We start from the raw sequence: 24229 nt of genomic DNA on the forward strand, positions 1-24229 counted from the left end.
CATATATGAGGGAAGAACATTAGGTACTCAAGTGTCTTACATTGTGAATGATCATTTAACCCAACATCACAAGCAGATAACACATATAATCAGACTTCTATTGAAAAAAGGTTTAATTATAAAAATCAACCTCATGTATCAAATATTCAGTTCCAAATGTCTAGCAACAAATGGGACCAAACCGGACTATTAGAAAGTAATTAAAGAACTGTGTCTTAGAAGAATGATCAAAAAAGTAAAAAGAATGACTAATAATAGAAATAACAATGAGAAGAAATCATATCCCTAAGATAAGTTGCATTTTATTGAAATGAAGTACAATAAATGGTATTGTAGTTCAATAATGGTATTAGGTAAAAACAAACAAACAAACAAACAAACAAACAAAAAAAAACAGGCCTCATAATAATTCTATTTTGTGATTAGCTTTTGATAAATGCAGTGGTTGTCTCGTGGACAGATTACAGAGTCCAAAACAGTAAAAGACAAAATGCTTATCACGTTAACATAGCATCATGGCTCGTTGGTCTAGGGGTATGATTCTCGCTTTGGGTGCGAGAGGTCCCGGGTTCAAATCCCGGACGAGCCCATGTGGTTTTTTTTTCCCGCTTGAGTTAAATATTTGCATTGTGATAAGACCATGGCTCGATTTCAAGGGGCGAGCGAAGGAATTACAGCTTCTCAATTGTCGATTTTATAATTCTATTCACTAACGCAAAATACGCTTTTGCGTAATGTACCCAATTACTTATTTATGTAGTGACATTTTGTTCTGATATTTAATATCAGTGATATTTATTTCGCTCTCTGATTTAACTTGGCTTCGTTAACGCTAGCCATACTACTGCCCAAATATGTAGCGTTAGATCATTTCTAACATTACACATTTGTATATAAGTCAGCACAGATGGCCGGTTAGCTCAGTTGGTTAGAGCGTGGTGCTAATAACGCCAAGGTCGCGGGTTCGATCCCCGTACGGGCCACTTTATAATTTTCGTAAAATTATCATATTAGATGAAACTTTATTGTCACTCAGCAAAGTACAAATAGTAAGATAACCAAATACAGTTAGCGAATAACCTCAAGTGCAAATAGCACAATGAGAACAATGACTAGAACTCAATTATATATACAGGAAAGAAAAGACAAGGAACAAACCCAGCAATATCACACTTACACAGATATATCATATGTATAGTTCCAGACATTCTCCAAATGTATGTGTTAAATATTGCATTTATAAATGAAAAGAATAATTAAATGATGGCGAAATAAGCAGCAAGTAGAATTCCTGTGTACATGGGTAAGTATATTTCATAGTAGCTTCATTTAGAGCTCTATAATCAATGCAGGGCCACCCTTCTTCTCCACAAAGAAAAATCTGGCTGCCAAGGGAGAGGTTGAGGGACATATAAACCCCTGCTTAAGGGTCTCCTGCACGTAGTCCTCCATAGCCCATTCCTACAGGCGAGAGAGGGGGTACGGTTTAGCATGCCTGGGAAGAGGGGCTCTGAGAAGGAGGTCTATAGTACAGTCCCACCTTCTATGGGTGGGGGGGGGGGGGGGTAAGGTGCCTTCCTAAATACTTCCCTGTATCCCTGGTAAGGTAGCAGCACAGTATGGAGGTCAGGCGCACCGGGGCTCTCTACTGAGGTGGAACAGAGTGGGAGGTTTAGCATTAAACAGTTACGGTGACAGTGTGAGCTCCAAGACAGCAGTTCCGACTGAGACCAGGATATGTTCCGCTAACCAGGGGTAACCTAGGATAATATTGTTCCCCGAGAGGGGCATGGGAAAAAAACAAATGGTCTCAAAATGGAACAACCCTAGTACCACCGGCATCGTCTGTAGTGTGATTAAACCCCTACCGATAGGTTGACTGTTTAGAGAATGTATACGTAGAGGTGGGTTCAAAGGCCTGGTGGGTATTTGCAGTCTAGCAACTATTTGGGAATCTATGAAGTTTCTGGCAGCACCTGAATCCATGAGGGCTGTAAATGCCTGAGACTGGCCCTCCCACGACACTAACAAAGGCAAGATAAGCTGGCTATGTTTACAGAAGAGTATAGAAGTTCTTACTGTGGTCATAGTCGTGTCCTCCCCCCTCCAGCATCGCTTGGGACATTGTACACAGAAGTGACCCTCCTCGCCACAATAGAGGCAGAGGCCCAGGGAGACATGTCGGCTTCTCTCGCCTGCAGTGAGGCTCGATCGATCCACTTGCATGGGCATAACCTCCTCTGGGTGTACAATGTCAGGAAATGAGCATGTCGAAGATGTCAGGAAATGAGTATGTCTCTCCCAAAAGCTGACTGTCTGGGCTAGGATGGTGCATACACTGTAAGTTATCTATGGTGATAGCCAGCTGAATGAAATCTGAAAGACTGGTTGACTCTCCCTTACAAGCGAGTTCAACTTGTAGATCCATCCTGAGACCCCTCCGAAATACGGTCCTCAAAGCAGTCTCGCTCCACCGGCTGCCTGCAGCAATGGTGCGGAACTCTCTTGCATAATCCGCCACAGAACGTCTCCCTTGACGGATTTCGATAAGCTGGTTGCCTGGATCCCTTCCTGAAGCAGGATGGTCTTAAATAGGGAGTAAAAGGCCCCCTCTGACTGTATGGAGGGATCTTGACTATCTCACAAGGCTGTTCCCCAGGAAGCTGCCTTGCCAGTAAGCAGGGATAAAACAAAATGGATGCACTGGAGCTCGGATGTAAACTGAGCAGCGTGATACGTAAAATACATGGAACACTGCATCAAAAAGTTTTTACATCTGTCGGGCAAGCCATCATATCTCTTGGGAAAAGCGATGGACGAGGAGAGTTGAGGGTACTGTTCCCACTGTAAGTGAGTAGGCACAAACCTGAGTAATCCAAGGGGCTAAGAACGAGGCGTAGTCTGAGGAGGAAGCAGAGGTCAAAAGCCAGGGGAATCAAAAAGAACAAAGAATGCTCAGTATGCATACAGGGATACAATACTTCATGAGTTGGAGGTGGGAAACTGGGATGTTATATAGGGGACTAGAATGAGAGACAGGTGTAGCTTATCAGTACTCAGGTGAGTACTATTGGCACTATGATAGATGTTTTAATACAGGTGGGTATAGTGTACAGTGCTAAGGAAAGATTGAAGATATTTGTAAATACTGTACCTCGATTAATTCCACAGCACAGTCCCTGAGAACCCATCCTGGTATGCCATTCGGTCCAGCTGCCTTCTGAGTATTTATATTATAGAGTATATATGTTACTGTACCTCTGCAGACTATATGATGAGGTGGCTCATGTCTGTAGCTGTAGCAGTGGTTCTAGCACTTCTCAAGCTGTTTTACCAATAAGGCGTTACTACTGCTGGTAGCCAGGTCAGTGATGTTTTGTTTTGTGAAGTGCCTTATATCTTGCCATGCATCAAGTGGGTTTGAGTTATCAAAATAACCCTCAATCTTCCTTTTGTAGGCTGCTTTGGCATTTCTGACACTCCTCTTCAGTTCAGATCTGGCAGTAGTATCCTGCTGTGTGTCACTTAATTTAAAAGCCCTGTTACAAGTCTTTATCCAGAGTTGAATATGTTTTGTGAAGCATGGTTTTGTAACGCGAGGTGGCCTGAGTGCCGCAGGGCGAGGGGCAGGACGCACAAACTCCAACGTCTGGGACGTACATTTATTAACATTTAAACATACAGCACTAACGGCACTCACAAGAATCACACATGCTTAATTCAAACAAGAAATGGTTAACATTAAACACGAACAAGAAACACTGATACGTTTAACTTTGACAAAGAGAACAGTACATCAAACGTTTACTACGTTACATCCACACACTATTTCAACAGTGACCAACGATACTGCACACCCTGGCGTGGGTTTAAATACACATAGACGAAACAAGGTACAGGTGTGTACAGGTGTGGCCACAAACAAAAGTCCTCCCACTGCACGTACCTGCATATGTGCAGGCTTTATGTCATAGTTAGCCAACAGGTAGAGAATGCTGAAATACAGTGTATATAGCAGATAGCAGCTTTCCTGTTTCTTGTTTGCTGTTTCTTCAACATTTGACTATTTCACTCTACCCTTAATGTTTTATTAATGTTGCACAGAATTTGAATTCTTTAGTTAAGGATGTTTTTGCAGCTTACAGAGCTCATCTGTTTTAGCTGACAAAGACAACATGGTTTTACTATTTACTATTTACTAGCCAAATCATCAAAAATATGATCAGTAATATAAATCTTTTGTCTGCTGTTTATTTTGAAAACCCATAGGTTAAGTATGATTGTTCTAGGCTACTGTCTTAGGTTCCTCTTTTTCCCAGACATGTTCTCTTTTAGGGACTTAAAAAATGTGTCTAGCTGGGATTTCTAATATACCTAAATGTCTGGCTTTCCTTTAATATTGCCATTTGCTTTCTACAGTCATGATATATTGTGTGGCTATTTTAGCATTGCTTTGACCATTAGACCATAGCATTGCTTTGACCATATATGTCCTACCTTCTCACATGTCTCACACACACACACACACACACACACACACACACACACACACACACACACACACACATATATATATATATATATATATATATATATGTATATATATATATATATATATATATATACATTTTTTATAAGGTACAGCTGAATGGAGATGAATAAGATTATCTGGCCATATAGCCTCTCAAGGCAACTGTTATTGGTCCTGTAAGTGAGTCTAAAATAAATTTGATCAAATTGGTTATGTATGCGTTTACCTTCCCCACCCTCTTTTTTAAAGATAAGCCACCCTCTGTATATGAAATATTAGGACAAAGGATTAGCAACATCAGCATGGTGTGTAAGTAAATATGGATTTAAAAACCATTGTCATGAATTGGTTCACGAAGTTTTACGTTTGTGTTACAGTGTCTGTAGCATACCAGTTTTGGTCCCCCCACCCCCTCACGTGAAACCAGCCATCCCCCCAATTTTATTTTATGTTTTACAATTCGTCCATTGTTTACAGCTATTAAAGATTCAGACTGATAGGCAGAGTGTGCATCTCAGCATTTAAACTTTATTTTTCATTAACAATAAATTATCCATTACAAAATTAAATAGAACAGTAATCTGGAAATTACCTTTTATTGCACATTGAACATCACATATGTACTTTACCATGCATACAAGTGCACACAAATTACACAAACCATCTGCATATTCCATGGGCATTCTGTTTAGGAAGCACTTATTGTTAGATTGGTTGTACAAGATTACCCTTTCTGAGTGTTTGTGTGTGTTTTACGTATTGCGCAAGTGTGTATGTGTGTGTGTGTGTGTGTGTGTGTGTGTGTGTTTAAAATCTTTCCTTCAGGATGTGCAAAACTCACCATCTCCGTGCTCCCCATTTTGGACAACATTCCTACTGTTAACAACAAAATGTTCACCAATGACAACTACTATTTAAAGTCAGTTATTTTGCAGCAGTTTAAAACTTTGTCAATGGGGGAAAAATGAATGGTACACAATTCAGTACACACCCTTCTCATCCTCAGGGCTTCAGACCAAAAATAACTCAATAGCGTCGCTAATGTGTAACCATGTACATTCGAATATTCCATAAACAAAACAGTCCTGGCACTTTTTTTCATTTGTCTTCGACCTGATGCTTTTCATCATTTGTCAAATGTCTTCATGCCCCTTTTGGACAATTGAAGTGGAAGGCCTTCATAAGAGTAGTCCCCAGAAAGAGTTTGCTGCAATTTTTCATGCTCAACAGGTTGTACAGAACTAGGGGTTTATGAAAGTAGCCATCAAAAACACAGACATTTAGAGTGCAAGAACACAGCGCCTTCTTGGACCTCAGTCGTGACCTCTGACCTTCATTTAATGAGTGCTTGAGACAGAATGAATACCAGTGGCATCATCCAGTGAAGTCATGATATCTTAGCTGATTCAGGGTCGCGGGTCACTTTTTCCAAATGGAGGTGGTGGGAGGAGCTTTTATCAAAGCCGCTTACAGCTCCTGCTCTGATTGGTCAATCCAGGTGGGACTATACAATGTGGATTTAGCTGAGCGGCGCCCCCTGGAGGCCTGTGGGGCTCCTTGGGCCAGCTGAATCCTCTGGCACTCCTTCAGGTTCTGAGCCCTGACCTCTGCACTAAGAATATCTTCCACCACACGCCTGGGGAACCAGCCCCTCTCCCCATCATGCAGACGCTCTCCCAAAATCCACCCTAGGAAATAAAAGACAAAACTAAAAATATTCTGTGTGTGTGTGTGTGTGTGTGTTTGTGAGTGTGTGTGTGTAAAAGGATGTAGGGGTGTAGTGGAGAGCTCTTTAGGCCTTCTTACCATCATCAGTTCTTTCTAGGACAAGCAGGACATCAGCCATCTCTACAGAAAGCTCATCAGGTTCCTGGCCTGAATATGACTGGATACACTGAATCTGAGGAGAGTCTAATACACACAAATGCACATGCACACGCACAAACACACACACACGCAAACACACACAAACACACACACACACACACACACACACACACACACACACACACACACACACACACACACACACACACAAACACACACACACACACACACACATTTTCATTCCCTGTTGCATATGTAGCTGATATTTAAGGTTTCAGTATGGGTACTGGTATGGGTATTATGTTATCTACAGTTTTTACCCTTTTTTGTTTTTATGCAGCATTCTAATTCAGTTGTCAACTCTGCTGTGTTATCTAGTGTACAGGTGAGTGTGTATTAGAGGTACCTGGCTGGTGAGTGCTGGTTGATGACAGGTGTGTGAGTGTGTAGAAATGTGTGTGTATATGTGTATGTGTGTGAGGGGTACTTATCTAGTGAGTTGCTTAGTGTGTGTTTGTGTGTGTGTGTGTGTGTGTGTGTGTGTGTGTGTGTGTGTGTGTGTGTGAGGTATCTGGCTGGTCAATGCTAGTGGATGAGGAGTGTGTGTAAGTTTGTTTATGTGTGTGTGTGTGTGTGAGGGGTACCTGGCTGGTGAGTGCTGTGGATGAGGAGTGTGTGTGTGTGCGTGCGTGTGCGTGTGCATGTGTGTGTGCGTGCCTGTTTGTGAGTGTGTGTGTGTGTGTGTGTGTGTGTGTGTGTGTGTGTGTGTGTGTGTGTGTGTGTGTGTGTGTGTGTGTGTGTGAGGGGTACCTGGCTGGTGAGTGCTGGTTGACATGAATCTTGTTCTCCGATTGGGAGTCAGGGCATAGATCCAACGCTGTTTCTCACTCCTGTGCAGACATTCAGAATGCAGCAGTCATAACCACAGTAAGGCATGCCGAACACATCTCTAAATACTCTAAATACTCTCTGTAACATAACACATAATACTCAACACTATGCCTCATGCATAATCCTCAACATAATGCATGTCTTTATGATGAGTGAAGGAGGTCTAGTCTTGTTCCTGAAGTAGCACTGATATAAAAAGTAATTTTGACATACCATCCATATGACAAAATGTAATGCAAGAATTCATTATCATACTATCATAATGGGAAAGTCTCAGCTCAATGGGGTGGTTCAAATAATTTTGCTTCAAATCATTACATAACACTATTTATTCCAATCTTCTTATGCTGGCATAGAAAAAGTTTATGTTTTAAAGTATTTGAGGTTTTTTCATTCTTGTTGTACATCACACTAGAGAGAAGGAGATGTTCACTTATAATCATCCATGCTAAAAGATGTGATATGACAGATTTGATTTGAAAACAACACCCTCCTACCACTGCAAATTAGTATGCAAGTATGGGATTTTTTTTTTTTTTTTTTTGTCTCCACAGATGAATCACTGAAAGCAGGTCTGGAGCTTGGCAAGCCTAGCTATGGATGACAGCATTAATAGCTGAAGGGCCCTGTCTCAAGAAATGCATCTAGATCACAGGCATTCAAGCAGTTCAGGGGTGCGAGAAGCTCTCACATGCTGGTGCTCTTTAGCATGTAGCTGACGGGCCTGTCCTCCTGGTTCTCCAGCAGCTTGAGGACGAAGACAAAGGCCAGCATCTGTCCCTGGTCTTCCATGTCCTCTGTCCTCAGCATGGAGCGACAACACGAGTCCAATACCTGGAATTTCTCCCCACTGGAGTGTGTGTGTGTGCATATATATCACCATGATTACCAGATTACCAGATGCTCTATTGATGCTGTATTGATGTGTGTGTGTGTGTGTGTGTGTGTGTGTGTGTGTGTGTGTGTGTGTGTGTGTGTGTGTGCTGGAATTGCAGTTTCGCTTTGAAGATATTTGTGGCATGATGGCTGGGGAATGGGTATCACCCGTGTGAGTGTCTATTGTGCTGTGTTTGGGGTGTGTGTGGCATTATGATAATGTCAGAGCTGACCTGGAGCTGCGCTTTGTGATGAGGAGCAGGTTATTGAACAGGAACAGGTAGATGGGATGGTAAAGTTTGCGACTGCGCATGGTCCGAGTGCTCTTGGGCCCAGACATCTGCAGCAACTCCCCCTTCTTCAGGAGCCACCGGGAGTGAGAGATCACTGGTACTGACTAGGGATCAAGGCTCAACATGTCAAACAAGTCATAATAAAAGGTGACATGAATAAAAGTTAAAAAACTTAATTGAGTCGAATATCTGAACAACGTATGACAATTTATGTTTTATTTTACAGGCTACCTATACTTAAGAAAAGACTCAAATATCACTGGAGTGACTTGGCAAAATTATGTACTTTCAATACAATATATTTTTTATACAATGATAACTACTCTGTTAGTCTGATTTTTTTTTTTTTTTTTTGTGATGCAACATTAAGTAAGCAGATAAAGATCTACACAAAAACATTCCCCAACTACATATTTTCAAACAAAATCCAGCCACATCTAAAATATTTTTCACACAGGGCCTTGTCACCAAAAAATAAAAATAAAATTCTGTTTAAAAAGAAAAACCTTTGCTATGTTACCAAGGCAAGTCGTCATGCTCTGTAATGAAGTGAGACAACTATGTCAATAAGGACCAAGAAAACAATTTTTTTTTTTCTTGCACTGGCTTTTACATAATGTACCTTGGATTTGAATTCAAGAGTTTTCTCAATGCTGATCAGTTCCTCAGTGCGACTCATCTTCCGTGCTCCTTCATTGCATTCCTTCACAATCTAAGTGTACACACACACACACACACACACACACACACACACATGAAAAAACAAACAAATAACCTGTAACTGTAACTAGAGATCCTAAATTAATAAATAACTCTTTTTTTGGGGAAAAAAAAAAGATAAAGCAGAAATCTGTATAATTAAGCTAATCAAGTATAATTAAGCTAATTGGACAGGTGCTTCCCATGGCAACATTGAGGTGTGGCAATGTTGTAAAGATGTGTCAAACAGGTGAAAGTCCGCAGACATGCTGAAAACAGAACAGTCATACTCATCACCACACCTCGAAAACAGCACAATAGGCACTCACACGGATGCTTTCTCACACACAGGAGACATGCCTGCAACACATCACTCACACAAGAGGTACAACCAGAAATGTATGTTACCCTCTCCAACTCCTGGTGAGCCATTATAGCATTCTTCTCCCTGTCAGAGCTCTCTTCCACTTTCTTCAGAATGTTCTGGAACAAGGACACAGATCCTTTTAAACACATATGCCACTAATCATTGGAACACATTGACAAATAAAGCAGATGTGAAATTTGTGTCTGGATTTGGATTAGAACTGTAATTAATGCACTAGCTGTTATACTTCCAGTTTTGCAAAATTAGCACAAAACACCTACTCTATGGTTTCATGACTTAATGTTCAGTTTGTCTAATTCTCGACACATTCTTGACACATTACATAACTAGGGCCTAAATATAGATGCTTCTTTGAAATCCTGTCTGCACTGTGCAGTTTTAATTTACACTATGCTTAAAACTTTGTATTAACAAATGTTTAGCTAACATCTATATTTACAGTAACATGACATAAAATATATTGTTTGTTTATTAGGTATGCCTCTAATCATGATAAACTGCTTAATAATGCTTCATGGCATCACAGACTCCTTCTGCAGCAGGTAGACTTGTCCCTAAGAGTTGACTCTACAGGTTGTTCAGGGAGCAGGCCTGACAAAACAACTGGGTGTGTAAAATATGTTCTCTTGAGGCTACTAACATCTGGGTACACCCAGTAACCTAAAACAGGTGGAGTACAGTGTGCTGTCCTATTAAGTGTGTGTCTACCACTCTGGCCTGTTAACTATGCCTGTAAGAAACACATCCTGAAGGTTTTATGTCTACTCGTATACACATTTAGTACAAATCTGGAATTTAAAAAAAAAAAGATTAAGTGTACACATACACAGGCATCTATAAAGTCTTACTGCCAGTCAGAGTCAGGCATGTGGTGGCAAACTATTGTCAAGGTAAATATTTAAAAACATTTTATTGGCTGATTCTTACCTGCACCAGCAGTTTAAGGCGTGTGATTCGCTGAAAGGGGAGAATGAGGAAGGAGGTGAATGACAGGCCTCTGACTTTTGGCTGATTCTCCAGAATAGCCATGTTCTCTCGGAAAACAGCATTCTCCTGTCTAAAACACACACACACACACACACACACACACACACACACACACACACACACACACACACACAATATGTAGTGAGTTACAGATACGCAATGGGCGTGCACACTGGTCAAGTCTTTGTATTTGTGATGACTACAAACAAACAAACAGAAATGTGACCGCTGAGAGCAGTCAGGTTTTTCCATTAGTGATCTAGGCTGTAATGCTGTAAATTTCCCTGATATTTGCTATAGCCAAAGATATGATCACAGAAGAACTGGAATCCTTGAACATATTTGTTGTGGCTTCTTGAGGTGTACAGGGTGCTCGTAATATTATGTCATATCAAATCAGTATACTCCTTATTTATTAACATAAACTTTCTTTTTTAAAGAAAATCTGAATAAATTGAGCTGTCAGTTCGAAATGTGACATGCATGTGACATTTTAATGTCACATTTATTAATGTGACATTAAAAGATGGCATATTATAATCTAGCATCTGCAATGAAGTTTTGATAATATACATTTTAATTTTACATTATTAACTGATTTTTATTTCCAGATTAAGATCTTCTTTGAAGAATTCACAATTCTCACCAGAAAATGTTTGTATAAAAAAGCGCACCAAAACAAACATATAAATAAATAATTTGCCCAAAATATTTAGAGAATATGTTAATTAGAGATTGACACCAGTTCATTCCCTCCGTGGTGTTATGAAGTTTAAAATACTAAGCAGTAGAATATTAACTTTTTATGAGTTTAGTATCAGCTCACCGAAATTTACACTGGCTCACCTACCAACAAAACACACCACTACAATGCAGTAAAGCAGTGATGCAGCATCCATTGTAGTTGAACATAAATAGTAAACCTGATGTTTTAGCAAATTGTCATGGCAAATGCAGGTAAACTGTAAAGGACAAAACTGTCATTCATTCTACAACCCCACCCAGAACTAATTATTTCTGTAGGCCAGTAAGCAAGCCCTTTCAGTACAGTATTGTTTTTAGAAAGATATACACAGTTTTTACTGAATAATCTTGTCCTCCAGGCATGAAGCCTAACAGTTCACATCTGAAAAACAGCATTAAATGTCTCAGTGCCACTGAATCTCTTAGACTGTTTGGATTGAAAAATTGTTGCACTGTATTCACCTAAACAAATCTTTCTCACACACATCCTCATTCAGGTATGATCAGTACAGCACATACATGTCATGCACATTCTTTCTGCCACTAAACAAACAAGGAAATACACACACACACACACACACACACACATACACAAAAAGAGCACACACATACACACACTGGGCCATAGAGTGAGGAGTGCACTCACAGAATACGCCGATAGTTCTTTTCCTGGTAGACCTGGTTAATTACGTAGCTGATGAAGACGTGGAAGTGATTAACAGCATGGTGATAGACAATATCACAGACATCAGAGATCAGGATGGACTCTTCAATCCTGTGCTCCAAGTCCATCAGAAATCTGAGGAGAACATGGCAACTGAACTGTTAGACCATGAACTAACAATTTTTCTCGGAAGACTTGGTTATCTGATAAACATTTTGAGGAATTGTAAAATCAAACACATATAAATGTATATATCTTATTTCTTGATACATTTGATCTTGGTCTCATACTCTAAATTACTTAATTCAATTAAACTATTTTTTGCATTAGATTTCAGATTGCCAATAACAGAAAATATAACATTATATTTTTCTAGCACAGTTTCCTTAGGAATTTTCTGCACCCTTGGTAAAGATTAGCAAACTGCAGGAGGAATATTAACCCTTAGTCAAAAATGAAAAAAAAAAAAAAAACTAGAATATTTATATATTTTAAAAACATTTCTTGATAACCTTAGAATACTTGTGAATAAAAACTAACAGAAACCTTTCACAGTGACTGTCTCTGTTACTCATCGATCAATATGGGGGTGACAAGAGGCACACAATTGCTCTTTAAAATGTTTTTCTGCCTGAAGTTACATTTGCATGCAGGTGAGATAAGACTCTTGTCTTATAGTTATGAATCAAATCATATTCCCTGTTTCGTTTTTTTTTCACTATGTCTTCTACTGTTTTCAGAGCCACTCTGGATAAGATCGACAGCCAAATGATCATGTATATGTCCAGAGATTTAAAACCAACTAAGAGATTAAAATAATTTAAATTTGTATGGTGCATAGGAGAGTTCTAGAGGCAAATAATTATCATAGTGCAGTGCAGTGCAGTGTTGCTTTTTGGGGTCACCAGGTCTCTAAGATTATAATAAGATGATAAGTGGATCTGTTATGTGGATGGGAGACCTTGTTAGTCCCTGTCTAGAGCATAGCTACTTAGATCTGGACCTTGATTCCAAATCTGGTCCTGGATTTTGTAACCCTTTTAGGACACAAAGGACACCACACTATGAATATGAACAACAAAGAATTTTAAGTTGATTTAACAGCATAGCAAATACCTGGTGCAGAATACAAACCCACAGATGTCAGTTTGCCTGTCTAAAAACAGGCAAGGTGATATATACATGTATATACCCCATAAACTACATCTTAAAGCTCTCCCACATCAGGCAGGACATGGCCTTGAAACTTCAAAAACTTCAGAAAGCTGGTATTTCTCACTGTTAGCATCCCCATCCCAATTATACAATCACTTACATATGTTAGTCCTACCATTAAAAAGTTCAACTAAACCTGCACGTATACATCAACTTTATGATAATCATTTTACTAACTTTATTAAATATAATAAAGTTATGACACCAGTTAAGTCAATTATTTTTAGCTGTCTTTAACGGCACTGCCTGACCAGTATGCATTTTACTGTGAGGCCCCACTTCTGCTATTCAGTTCCTGACATTGGCCCCTCAGACAACGACTGGACCTGAACTTGATTTTCCCCTACAGACCAGCAAAGAGAAGGCCTGCAAGATGTCAATGGAAGAGTTTAATAAGAGCCTATTTTTATATTCTACTTCTGCTTCCCAGTACAGGTCAAGCACAGGTCAATAATGGGTTGTGCTTTTCAAAATTCATAGCTGTTAAAAAGAAACCCTCTATAAAGAAACAAAGAAACAACCCTCTATATTAATCAACGTCTATCATTGATTGATTGAGCCTAGATAAAGGGAAGTTGGAAAATCTGTAGGACCTGGACCTTAAGGACTGTGGTTTAAATTGCTAAAGCTAAGTCATCTCAGCATAAAGTATTCCTCCAGAGCCACATAAAGGTCCATTAACGTTAACCTAAGACAGTTTAGAGATTAGAAGAGTCCATAATTGAAAATCATGGATTCTGAAGAATGGATACATGGTCTAGCAGAATGTGTAGAATGAGAATGGTCCCTTTAGGATTGTGTTTTACGAAAGGGCTTAAAATAGTTGCTACGCATTATTTTCTGTAAATAATCCTATCACATTACCCTTGTACATTATTTCATAATTTTGATTAAATAGTACATTTGATGAACCATTAAATACATTTTATCCATTTTTTTAAAATGTTTAACAAAAAAGACAATAATTCTGGATAATACAGTGAAATAGTAATTTGCTCTTTTAATATAGGTAAAAAAAAATGAGTTATTTGTTTAGGCATAAGATGAAAGTGATTTGTATTTGTTCAAATTCAAGTCAGATTATGATAACTCACTAGGTGAATTTTGTTGTAAGAGCACTGATCAGGTGAGGTTTTATTATTGTAGGCACATAGACAAATGCAAACACTGACACACATCCAGACACACCTCTCGCTTGCCTTCATGATTTCAGCAATGTTGGAGAAGAGAAAGTGCATGTCTGATTGGCTGAGAGTGTTGATTAGGAGGGTATTCTGCAGGAAGTGTGTCTCCAGGAGCTCCAGACTCTTATAGTAGGATGCTTCAGAGGTCACCAGTTCAAACATGGCCTTCAGGAAGTAGAAGGGGAAGGAGAAGGTTAGGCTTCTTTATTTTGTTCACAAAAAAAAAAAAAGCCAGTTATAGAGATGAACAGCCTTGTCTTGGGATAAACTAAAATGCAGCAGGCCATTTTCAACTGAAAATCCTTTTTTGGAGTAGGCTTCAGTTTATTCTTCATCTGGGCAACCAGCCGACAGGTAGGACAGTCCCCCTGCAGTACGTTCACATGTGTTGCTTGTTTAACTTCCATTACCTTGGAGTCAATTGTTATCTTCAAGCATAGACTAAGGACCCACATTTTTGAAAGGGAACTGTATGGTCTGTTGGCACTAGACCACTAGGCAGAGGTGCATGATTTATCATTTATCATGATTTATCATTTATCATGATTTATCATTGTTCATCCCATTTAGGGTCCTGCTCTAATTTTATATATATATATGTATATATAATTAGAGCAGGACTCTAAATGGGATGAACAATGATAAATATATATATATATATATATGTGTGTGTGTGTGTGTGTGTGTGTGTGTGTGTGTGTGTGTGTGTGTGTGTGTGTGTGTGTATAATATATTATTCCATTGACACATGAATTCACAAATTCTGAAACACAAATTCAGTCTGAGAAAGCTGAAAAAGGCCTAAGATCTCTTACCACCACCCCCTACACTTTACGTTGTGCCAGATACATCAATGCTTTTAGAATGGAGTATGAGTATGTGTCAGGTGACTGAGTGTCTGTGTGTGTGTGTGTGCGTGTGTGTGTGCATGTAAAATATCTTACCTCCTGTAGGATGACCTCTCGCTGGGGCAGGCTCTTGAGCAGGCCGCTGTTTTGCACAGCATCCAGGTTTTGCCACAGGCTGAGAGAGCGCGCTGTGCTGCGCAGCTGCAGCTGCAGGACTGGTGGGGACACCACCCCTGATCCCACCCCCGACCCCACCCCCGACCCCACCCCTGACCCCACCTCCAACTCCAACCCCAGGCCTGTGGGTGGAAGTCCATCTCGTTGCCGCCGTTGTTCAATCTCCTGCTGCTCAGACGTATCTCGATACTCCTGATACAGGAATGCTGGACATAGAAAATACACAGTTATATATGTGTCTTCATAACACACTACAATAATGCATGTCCACACATATTTATGTTTTAAGAACATTTCATATTAAAAAAGTACAGTGCATACCATCCCCTATCCATCAATACTTACAAATTATCTAAATGAAAACAGTTATAAAAAATGTAAAAAGGCATCATTGTTCATCCCATTTGTATCTGTCATCCTTCAGTACTAACTCCATACAATTGAAAGAAACCTATAGAATTACATTACTGGATTACTGGATTACTGGATTGATCAGTAACTAATGTAACAGTAGTAGACAAAGACACTACACTTGTACAATTATACAAACAACTATTCTTTTTGTCAAAACTAAAAACATCATTTAACCTTTAATGTTCCAGCAAAACAGCCCCAAACTATTGCCCTCCCTACACCATGCTTCACTGTTAGAGTGAAGTTTTGGTGTCAGCGTACCCCACTTTTTTTTTTGTCCAAACATAGTGCTGTACATTTACTGGTTGTCTCATCTGTCCACAGAACAGTGTCTTCGACATCTAGATGGTCTTTTGTATACTGGGCACTTCCAGCAACATTTTTTTTTTTTTTTTTTGGTGAACGGTTGTTTCCTCCATGCTGTCTTTTCATGAAAACCTTTCTTGCTTTGTATTTTCCTTAGAGTGGACAGATGACAATAAAGAACATTGGTCAGTTCATGGGAATTCTGCCGGTCCGTCACTGTTAACCATGCGTTCTTTTTCATTTGCTTCAGCGTTGCATGCTGTGCTCTTTCTGTGATTTTTGCAGGACGCCCACTCTTAGGAAGAGTAGCAACAGCTCTCAATTTACTCCCTTTGCAAACAATTTGTCTTATTGTAGACTGATAAACACTCAGATCTTTAGAAATCCCATTGCTTTACCAATTCTTTGTGAAGCTCTCAATTCTTCTTCTAGGTGCCCCATGACGTCTTTTGATTGGTGCATAGTTGGCACGAACACCTCGACAGACATAGACTCTATAGACTCTAGACTATAGACATTTTGTGACTTTTTCTAATCACTCAAATATCAGACTCCAATTAGATTTTGGAAAAGTAATTAGCCTTGAGAGTTAACTTGTTTTATTCCTACCTGGACTCTGAATGATTAACTGGTATGTTTAGTATTGACAAAATGTCTTACAATTGTTTGTGTATTATTAATGTGCATGGACTGTTTTTGTTTATTCTTTTTATGGGTAATTAATGCAGACTTTTAACTTTAGGATGGCATGTTGAGTTGAGAGATGAATAACAAAGAGAAAAAAAATCTAAATAATAGACTAAATAATAGACCTGAAGTTTAAGATGGTAGTAAAACATGTTGATCAAATGACTTGTTTCTAAATTCCATCAGTTTTACATATCTTAGCTCTAATGGCAGCAAAATACACAAAAAAAATCAAGACAGCCCATCCCAACCCAGTAAAATCCCAGTACAATCACCAAGCTAAGATGATACAAACGAATCCAAACCCAGTGAAACTCAGGGTGAAAGAACGCCCATTCAAACTAAGTAAAATCCCAAGACCATAAAACTTCACTCAAACAGGGACAAGTGGTGGTGGTCGTGGTGAGGGTATAAAGAGATCTAAAATGTTTGTGTCCAAATCACATGTTGTTCAAAAGGCATGGCAGGGCCTTCACTGGCACACTGCCATTTATTGTTAAAAGGCAGAAATGATAGCCTGTTTAAAAAAAAACAAAAAACGCTATGGTAGCCTGTTTAAAAGACAGACAGAAATGCCTCTTTACTGGCACTACTCTGTACCTTCTGATAATGTCTGGTCAGACAGTAATCTGCTACACACAACATTAGCAAACAGGACATTTTCACAGCACAGAACAGTCAGCACTACTCTGAACTACTGACTAACAGTCTGAATCTGAATCCTGTCAAATGTATCAGACCACCCCCACCTAATACACTATAGCCTGCCAAACCCCTTCACCCCAAGGGCAGACCCAAAAAACAAACTGACATGACTGGATTTCTGTCAGTACCATTTATGGGAGTGTAGTATGTTAGCTAGCAGTCTCTAGCTACATGAATAGCTACAACTACATGACTCAACCTGTTCCATTAGAGGTTCCCTATCTTGTGCTGATCCACTGTGTAGGAAACCAAACGTGTGTGTGTGTGTGTGTGTGTGTGTGTGTGTGTGTGTGTGTGTGTGTGTGTGTGTGTGTGTGTTTGTGCCCTTTCAAAAGGTGACTTTGGACATAGAGAGGTTGTTTCATAATGTCCTACAGGTGGGTGTGCTTACATAAGGATGTGGGAGAGAGATATTCTGAGCCTCAGCAGTAGCATGTGTGTGTACAATGTAAGGCATTAAAATGTAAATTGTAAGTCCTTAAAGCCTATTATGTGCATCACGGTAAAAACATCCTTTTTTCTCCCGACCCTGTCTTTCCATGGGCAGAGCACAAAAGAATACACAACGTCCCATTGGACAACAAAATTATACCACAGTACACCAACATTAAGGCATATCGGAAGTGCGGCTGAAGCACTCACAGTGCTAGATTTTGTTTTCTCAGTCACAGTTTTGAAGAAATAAATGAGAAAAAACTGCTGTATGACAGGGAATAAACACTTATCATTTATTCATTCGCACACTGGCTGAAGTTACTCTTGTATTTAGGGATGGTGAATCAGTTGACGGTAAGCTAACGCCCACGTCAGCTTGGCTACTTCTGCGTGCTACTGCTAATGGCTTACAGTATCCACTTTAAACCAAGTGAGGAAAAACAGAAAGGTGAATTTCCCAAAACCAGCCTGCATTAAATCCACTTGACTCTGTGTCAGTCTAGTCTAGCTTGTTATGAGTGTTATACTAACTTGCAGGGAAAGAGAAGATTCATATGAATAGACCATTTAAATAAATGCCAAATATAGCCTAATGCATTTATTTATATAATATACGTCAAATATACAGGAATCAAGCCGTGAAACCAAAGAGACAGAATAGCTCAGTGGTATAGACAAAAATCAAGAAGAAGAAGACCGGATTAGTTACTGCCAGTCCAGAGACAAGACCAGGCAGAGGATGCCACAGTCAGCCAAACTAGCTGATTTGAGATGCTATATAAGATCCATTCCACTGAGACTGTGACGTAGCTCCTAGATCCTCTCTCCATATCATATAAATCCTGCTTGTGTAAATTCTCATCACATCTTCTTTAATTGGTGACAGTCAAAGATATGTTCTTCTTATGATCTTATTTCCTGTCAAGGTTTCTTTCAGATACCACCTCAAGGGGGTGAGGGTTGCTCCTTGCTACTCTTTCCTTTCCATGGGTATAAATCTCTGTAAAAACTTCTATGTGTCTATGGTGAGGAGTGCAAAAAAAAAAACCTAATTGAACTGAATGGAGCAGCAAAGAAGGGAAAGAAAAGGAAATCTGATACACTAATGAGGAAGCTAGCAGCTCTGTCCTGTTAAAGATATCTCCCACATTCTCCACCTGCCCTTCACCCACTCTCAAAACACACTCCACCTGTCCTTCACCCACCCACTCTATCTCTCTCTCTGTTTCTCTCTCTCGAGCTCCCTCTCAGTCTCTGTCGTTGTGACAACTGGTGCAGCATCCCTCAAGATGTGCACAATCACACGTTGATTACATACTCTCACAGAAAATAAATTGACATAGATACGATTTGTGATTTACGTGTGATTGTGTCCTTGCGTGCGTGTGCTTGTGCATGTGTGTGTGTGTGTGTGTGTGTGTGTGTGTGTGTGTGTGTGTGTGTGTGTGTGTGTGTGTGTGTGTGTGTGTGTGTTTTATGCACTCACGGACACGCTTCACGATGTTTAAACTGTGACCGAAGTACTCTGGGATTGTGTTTTCAGAGTTCTCACCAGCCTTCACCAGCCTGTTGAAAGTCAACACCAAAGCAACAGAGGAAGTTAAGGCTGGGTTTAGAGTGTTTTAGTGTGTGTGTGTGTTTAGTATTAAAAGATAATTATTTTTCCCTGAAATCATCAGCATGTAGTCCTAATTCTAAATTAAAGGTCATTCCTTTAACAAAATCAGACCTTTTTAGAATTTACAACCAACATAAACCCTTTTGTATAAATATTATGTTGTATACTTTTCTGATCTCTTACTCTTTCCTCTTTACACACACCTACACATAAAAATGTGCAAATACATTAACAAATATACAGAAATACACACAGAACATATACTATCAACTCACAACTAAATAAGAAGTTTACACGTTAAGGCTCTTACCTGAGTGAGATGTTGTCGGGATTGACTGTGTTGTGTGTGTGTGTGTCGTTGTCCTGCATGGTGCAGGCACTGCTCGTGCGGGCACTCAGCTCCTCCATCTCGCCTCTGTGCCGCCAATCTCTCGCCGTTGCTGTCGGAGACCAAGAGCGAGCTCCGCCCTGCACAGCACTCCCGTTGCTTGGCAACGGAGTTCCGGAATGGAGAGGTGAGGGAGGACTGAATTTTTAAAAATACAGATAATAAGACATGAAAAAGCAGTGTGGCTTGTCCAATCCTACCCACATGCAGTCACACAATCCTACACAAACACATACATACACACACACACACACACACACACACACACACACACACACACACACACACACACACACACACACACACACATACATGCCCCACATACAAATTCAAACTTGTTCTTATATTATCAACTCTGCCATGCATTTGAAAACTAATTACACACACTTATACAGTATACACACAGACACTTCATAAACTCTGCATACATACTTATCTCTCACACACACACACACACACACACACACACACACACACACACACACACACACACACACACATACATACACACACACACACACACACACACACACATATACAAAGAGTTTATGCAGAGGTCTGGGAAAGTGATTATATATTTCTATGCTGGCTCTTCTGGAAGTAAATCATTGCGACCTTGATTCAGTGTTCTTTGGACTGAAATGACTGTACATGGAAATGTTTTGTGTGGATTGTGTGTGTGTGTGTGTGTGTGAGAGAGAGAGAGAGAGAGAGAGAGAGAGAGAGAGAGAGAGAGAGAGAGAGAGAGAGAGAGAGAGAGAGAGAGAGAGAGAGAATGTGAGGATGTGTAGGTGGTTGGTGCTAGATCCAGAGAGTTTAGTGTAGGAGACAGACAAATCACAAATGTTATGCAATATGGTTCAATGAGGGATCACTAGTTCACAATCAAAAGCACTATATGGAAAGCTACCACTCACCAGTGGGTTCGAGGCAAGAGTGGAGACCTACTCGATGCTGATGTTCTCCTTCTGCTGGAGTCAGACACTGATTTTAGAGAAGGGGAGGAGCCTGTGTGGAAAGTAGGTTTAGTTAACTGAATACAGGCAACTCATCAGGAACTGGAGATGCATCTAATGTCTAATGTATTGTTATTGTAATTTCCTTTGCAAGTTTATTGTAATTGCAAATGCTAAGATTAGGATTGTCTTAAAACTACAAAAATAGAACAAAAAAGTATAGAATAGAATAAATCTTGGTAAAGCACAGTCACTGTGATGGTATGTACACAAAAAAAAAAAAGTTAATTCATTTTTAAAATGCCTAAAGAGTTCAAAGCTGATATAAAATATTTTATATAAATACACCTGCAGTTCAACATCAGGCAAAAGTATCTAATGTTAACTCATGGTAATATTCTATCAGAGAGCATAAATGACACACACAGAAGCTACAAGCCTGAGACTAAGGAATATATATACACCTGAGAGTTAACAGCCTTGCTCAGGGGCCCAACAGTGACAACTTAACAGTGGTGGGGTTTGAACCGGCAACCTTCCAATTACATGTCAAGTACCTTAACCACTGAGCTCTATATATAGTCTGTTTTAATACTTAGCTCAAATCTAAACTCTAGCACAGCACTGGGAGAACTGGCTGACTGAACTTTGCTAATCTCATATCTCAGTTTGTGGCATTGCTGTGTATACTGTCAAGAAACTATTATTTATGGATAAAATATACTCAAAGTATGCTCTATTTGCTGTGGTATAGGTCCAGTGTCATTTAATACATTTGCTCAATGATTAACCTTTATCAATTTATAGATAATTAATAATTTTTTGTTGGTTGCACCCTCTAGACTGTGCGTTTCTGTGTGTACTGTAGATTTCCTTAGTGAAACATTTCACTTATATGGATTAAAGGATGCACTATAAAACATGATAGAACAAAGACACATACCATTTACTGAACAAGCAGTCTGTGAGAGAGAGTGGGCAACAGAGAGAATATTTGCATTAAAATGTTGGCTCTTGAGCTGTGTTTCCCTAGTCAGGTATGGAATTAGTACAGCAATATTGTAGGTTGTAAACACAAATGAAATCAAGCAAGTCAACAATTAAGTGAGCAGCAATTAATCTGTTTAAGTACTGAACTGTTAAACTGTGTAGTAACTCGAGCAACGCTTTCAATATGTGACCAATATCCCAAATTTCATATCTCTTCTCATCTTTTTCTGCTTCTCCTGGAGGGGTTAGTGATGGTAGCAGGCTGTGAAAATCAGGCCAGACTTTTCTATTCCTTGTGACAGACCATCTCTTCCCGTGGGAGACCCAGATGCTCCCAGGCCAGATGTGAGACATAATCCAGGTCCTGAGTCCGGGGTCTGCCTCTGGGCCTTCTTCCAGTAGGATGTGCCACAGTCAAAGTGGGTGGCATTCCTATGAGATGCCCAAGCCAACATTGTTGGCTTCTCTCAATTTTCAAGCTCCTCTCAATCTACAGGCTCCTCTCCTCTTCTGGAGCAGCATTTCTACTCTGAGGCCTTCTCAGATGGCAGAACTCCGCACCCTATCATGGAGTGAGGCTTCAGCAACCCTACAGAGAAACTTTGTTTCCATCATTTGTACTCACCATCTTATTCTTTCACTCGCTACCCATATCTTGTGACTATAGGTGAGAATGGGCAATCACAATTACAAAACACAATCACTGTTTCCCACCATAATGTCCTATGGTTCTTATTGCACAAAACCTATCCAAAACCATGACACGACCACTACTAAGCTGGAGTTTTGTTACTATGGAATGCAAAAGATGTTTTTAGAGCAGACATAACATAGCCTGTAGCCAAAATGTTTTGACTCCCCAGTGACAAAGAACACTGATTAGAATTTGTTGTTCATTATATGAGGCATCTACATCCATTTTGCTATGCAAGAATTAAGGCATTTAAATCCATCAATTATTTAAATACTGCTTATTTGGGGGAAATATCAGTCAATTATTAAAAATTTAGATCACTTTAAAGATAATTATGCAAATATGAAACTCACTGTTGTAATTTGAAATAATCTGTTGTAACCTTGATTTCACATTAAAATTGATTGAGAATTACCTGTGGTTCCAAAATAAATGAAATTCTTTGGAATTTTGGTCTGCAGGAATTATAGGGATCATTTCTGAAACTCTCATGACCTTAAGAAATACACAATTCTGTTCTGTAAATGCCATCCCACTCATCTGTGAGTAGGGTGCATCACGGCTTTTCTTCTTCCATAAAAACATGTACATTATATGGCCACACACATTGCTAACAAGTGTGGAAAATCAGGCACATAGCCATGCAACCAACATGGACAGACATTGGTAGTAAAATGAGTCGTACTAAAGAACTCAGTGACTTTATACATGACAGTGTCACAGGATGCCACCTTTGCCAAATTTGTTAAATTCTTGCAGTAGTAGATGTGCCCCAGTGAATTGTACGTTCTGTTATTGTGAAATGGAAACATGTAGGACAGCAGCACAGTCATGAAGCTGTAGACCATAAAAACTCACAGAGCGAGACCACTGAGCGGTGAAGTGCTTAGCTCGCTCAAAACTTTCTGTTGCATCATTCACTACAGAGTTCCAAACTGTCTCACTGCCTAGCAGCTGTACATGAGATCACTCTGTGCAATGCCAAGCATCAGCTTAGAAAGCACGTAAGGCATGCTGCTACTGGACTCTGGAGCAATGGAAACATGTTTTCTGGAATGATGAATCACACTTCATTATCTGGCAGTTTGATGGACAAATCAAGGTTTGGTGCATTATCCAGGATAATGTTACTTACTTTATAGTGCATAGTGTCAATAGTATAGTTTAATACAAGAAAGTGATTCAGTGGTCTCTGGCTGTTTGTTTTTTTTACAGTTTGGGGTAGGCCCCTTAGTTCAGTATAGCGTAATGTTAAGGCTACAGAATACAAGTACATTTTAGACAACTTTGTGGCAACAGTGCTCTGTCCTGTTCCAGTATGACTGCACTAAGTGATGTCCATAATGGCATGATTTGACAAGTTTGGTGTGAAGGAGCCCAGACCTCAACCCCCACTGAACATCTCTAGGATGAACTGAACTGGAATGTCGGTTACGAGTCAAGCATTCTCATCCAACATTAGTGCCTGACCTCAAATGCTCTTCGACTGAATGCCTAGAAATTCCCAATTTTCCCCGAAAGGTTTAGGCTTTTATAGCCACCAAGCAGGTGACAACTCTATATTAACTCCCATGTTAATACCCATAGTTTTAGAATGGGATCTCCATCAAGTTTCCTTGAAATAAATGCTGATAATCATAAACTTTATAATTTGGGCTTCTAGAAATCTCTATGTATGTATTTGAGATCTCTGATCCGACTCCCATCAAGAC

The 24229-nt window shown here is 39.7% G+C and overlaps 1 protein-coding gene and 2 non-coding genes across 5 annotated transcripts in view; 2 read left to right on the top strand and 1 right to left on the bottom strand.

The window, feature by feature from the left end:
* The first annotated feature begins 517 nt into the window (after nt 1-517).
* Nucleotides 518-589, top strand: trnap-ugg. The gene has a single exon. It is a non-coding gene; the product is annotated as a tRNA-Pro (tRNA).
* Nucleotides 590-909: 320 nt separating this feature from the next.
* On the top strand, nt 910-983 carry trnai-aau. Its single transcript has one exon. It is a non-coding gene; the product is annotated as a tRNA-Ile (tRNA).
* Nucleotides 984-5037: 4054 nt separating this feature from the next.
* Nucleotides 5038-24229, bottom strand: part of ngef (neuronal guanine nucleotide exchange factor) — a 22374-nt gene continuing 3182 nt past the window's right edge. For 2 of the 3 annotated variants that reach the window (XM_035527809.1, XM_035527808.1), the window contains exons 3-16: nt 20795-20885; nt 19800-20015; nt 19358-19437; nt 15244-15530; nt 14304-14464; nt 11883-12035; nt 10433-10562; nt 9526-9600; nt 9041-9130; nt 8359-8522; nt 7941-8099; nt 7169-7248; nt 6338-6442; nt 5038-6219 (exon numbers count right to left, since the gene is read on the bottom strand). In XM_035527809.1, the coding sequence (XP_035383702.1) occupies nt 5999-6219; nt 6338-6442; nt 7169-7248; nt 7941-8099; nt 8359-8522; nt 9041-9130; nt 9526-9600; nt 10433-10562; nt 11883-12035; nt 14304-14464; nt 15244-15530; nt 19358-19437; nt 19800-20015; nt 20795-20885 (2012 nt within the window). In that variant the 3' untranslated portion in view covers nt 5038-5998. The remainder of the gene's footprint in view (nt 6220-6337; nt 6443-7168; nt 7249-7940; nt 8100-8358; nt 8523-9040; nt 9131-9525; nt 9601-10432; nt 10563-11882; nt 12036-14303; nt 14465-15243; nt 15531-19357; nt 19438-19799; nt 20016-20794; nt 20886-24229) is intronic. The other variant, XM_035527810.1, reaches the window with a different exon arrangement.

This window comes from Electrophorus electricus, chromosome 7 (genome assembly GCF_013358815.1).
Source record: "Electrophorus electricus isolate fEleEle1 chromosome 7, fEleEle1.pri, whole genome shotgun sequence".
Classification (NCBI taxonomy): Eukaryota; Metazoa; Chordata; class Actinopteri; order Gymnotiformes; family Gymnotidae; genus Electrophorus; species Electrophorus electricus.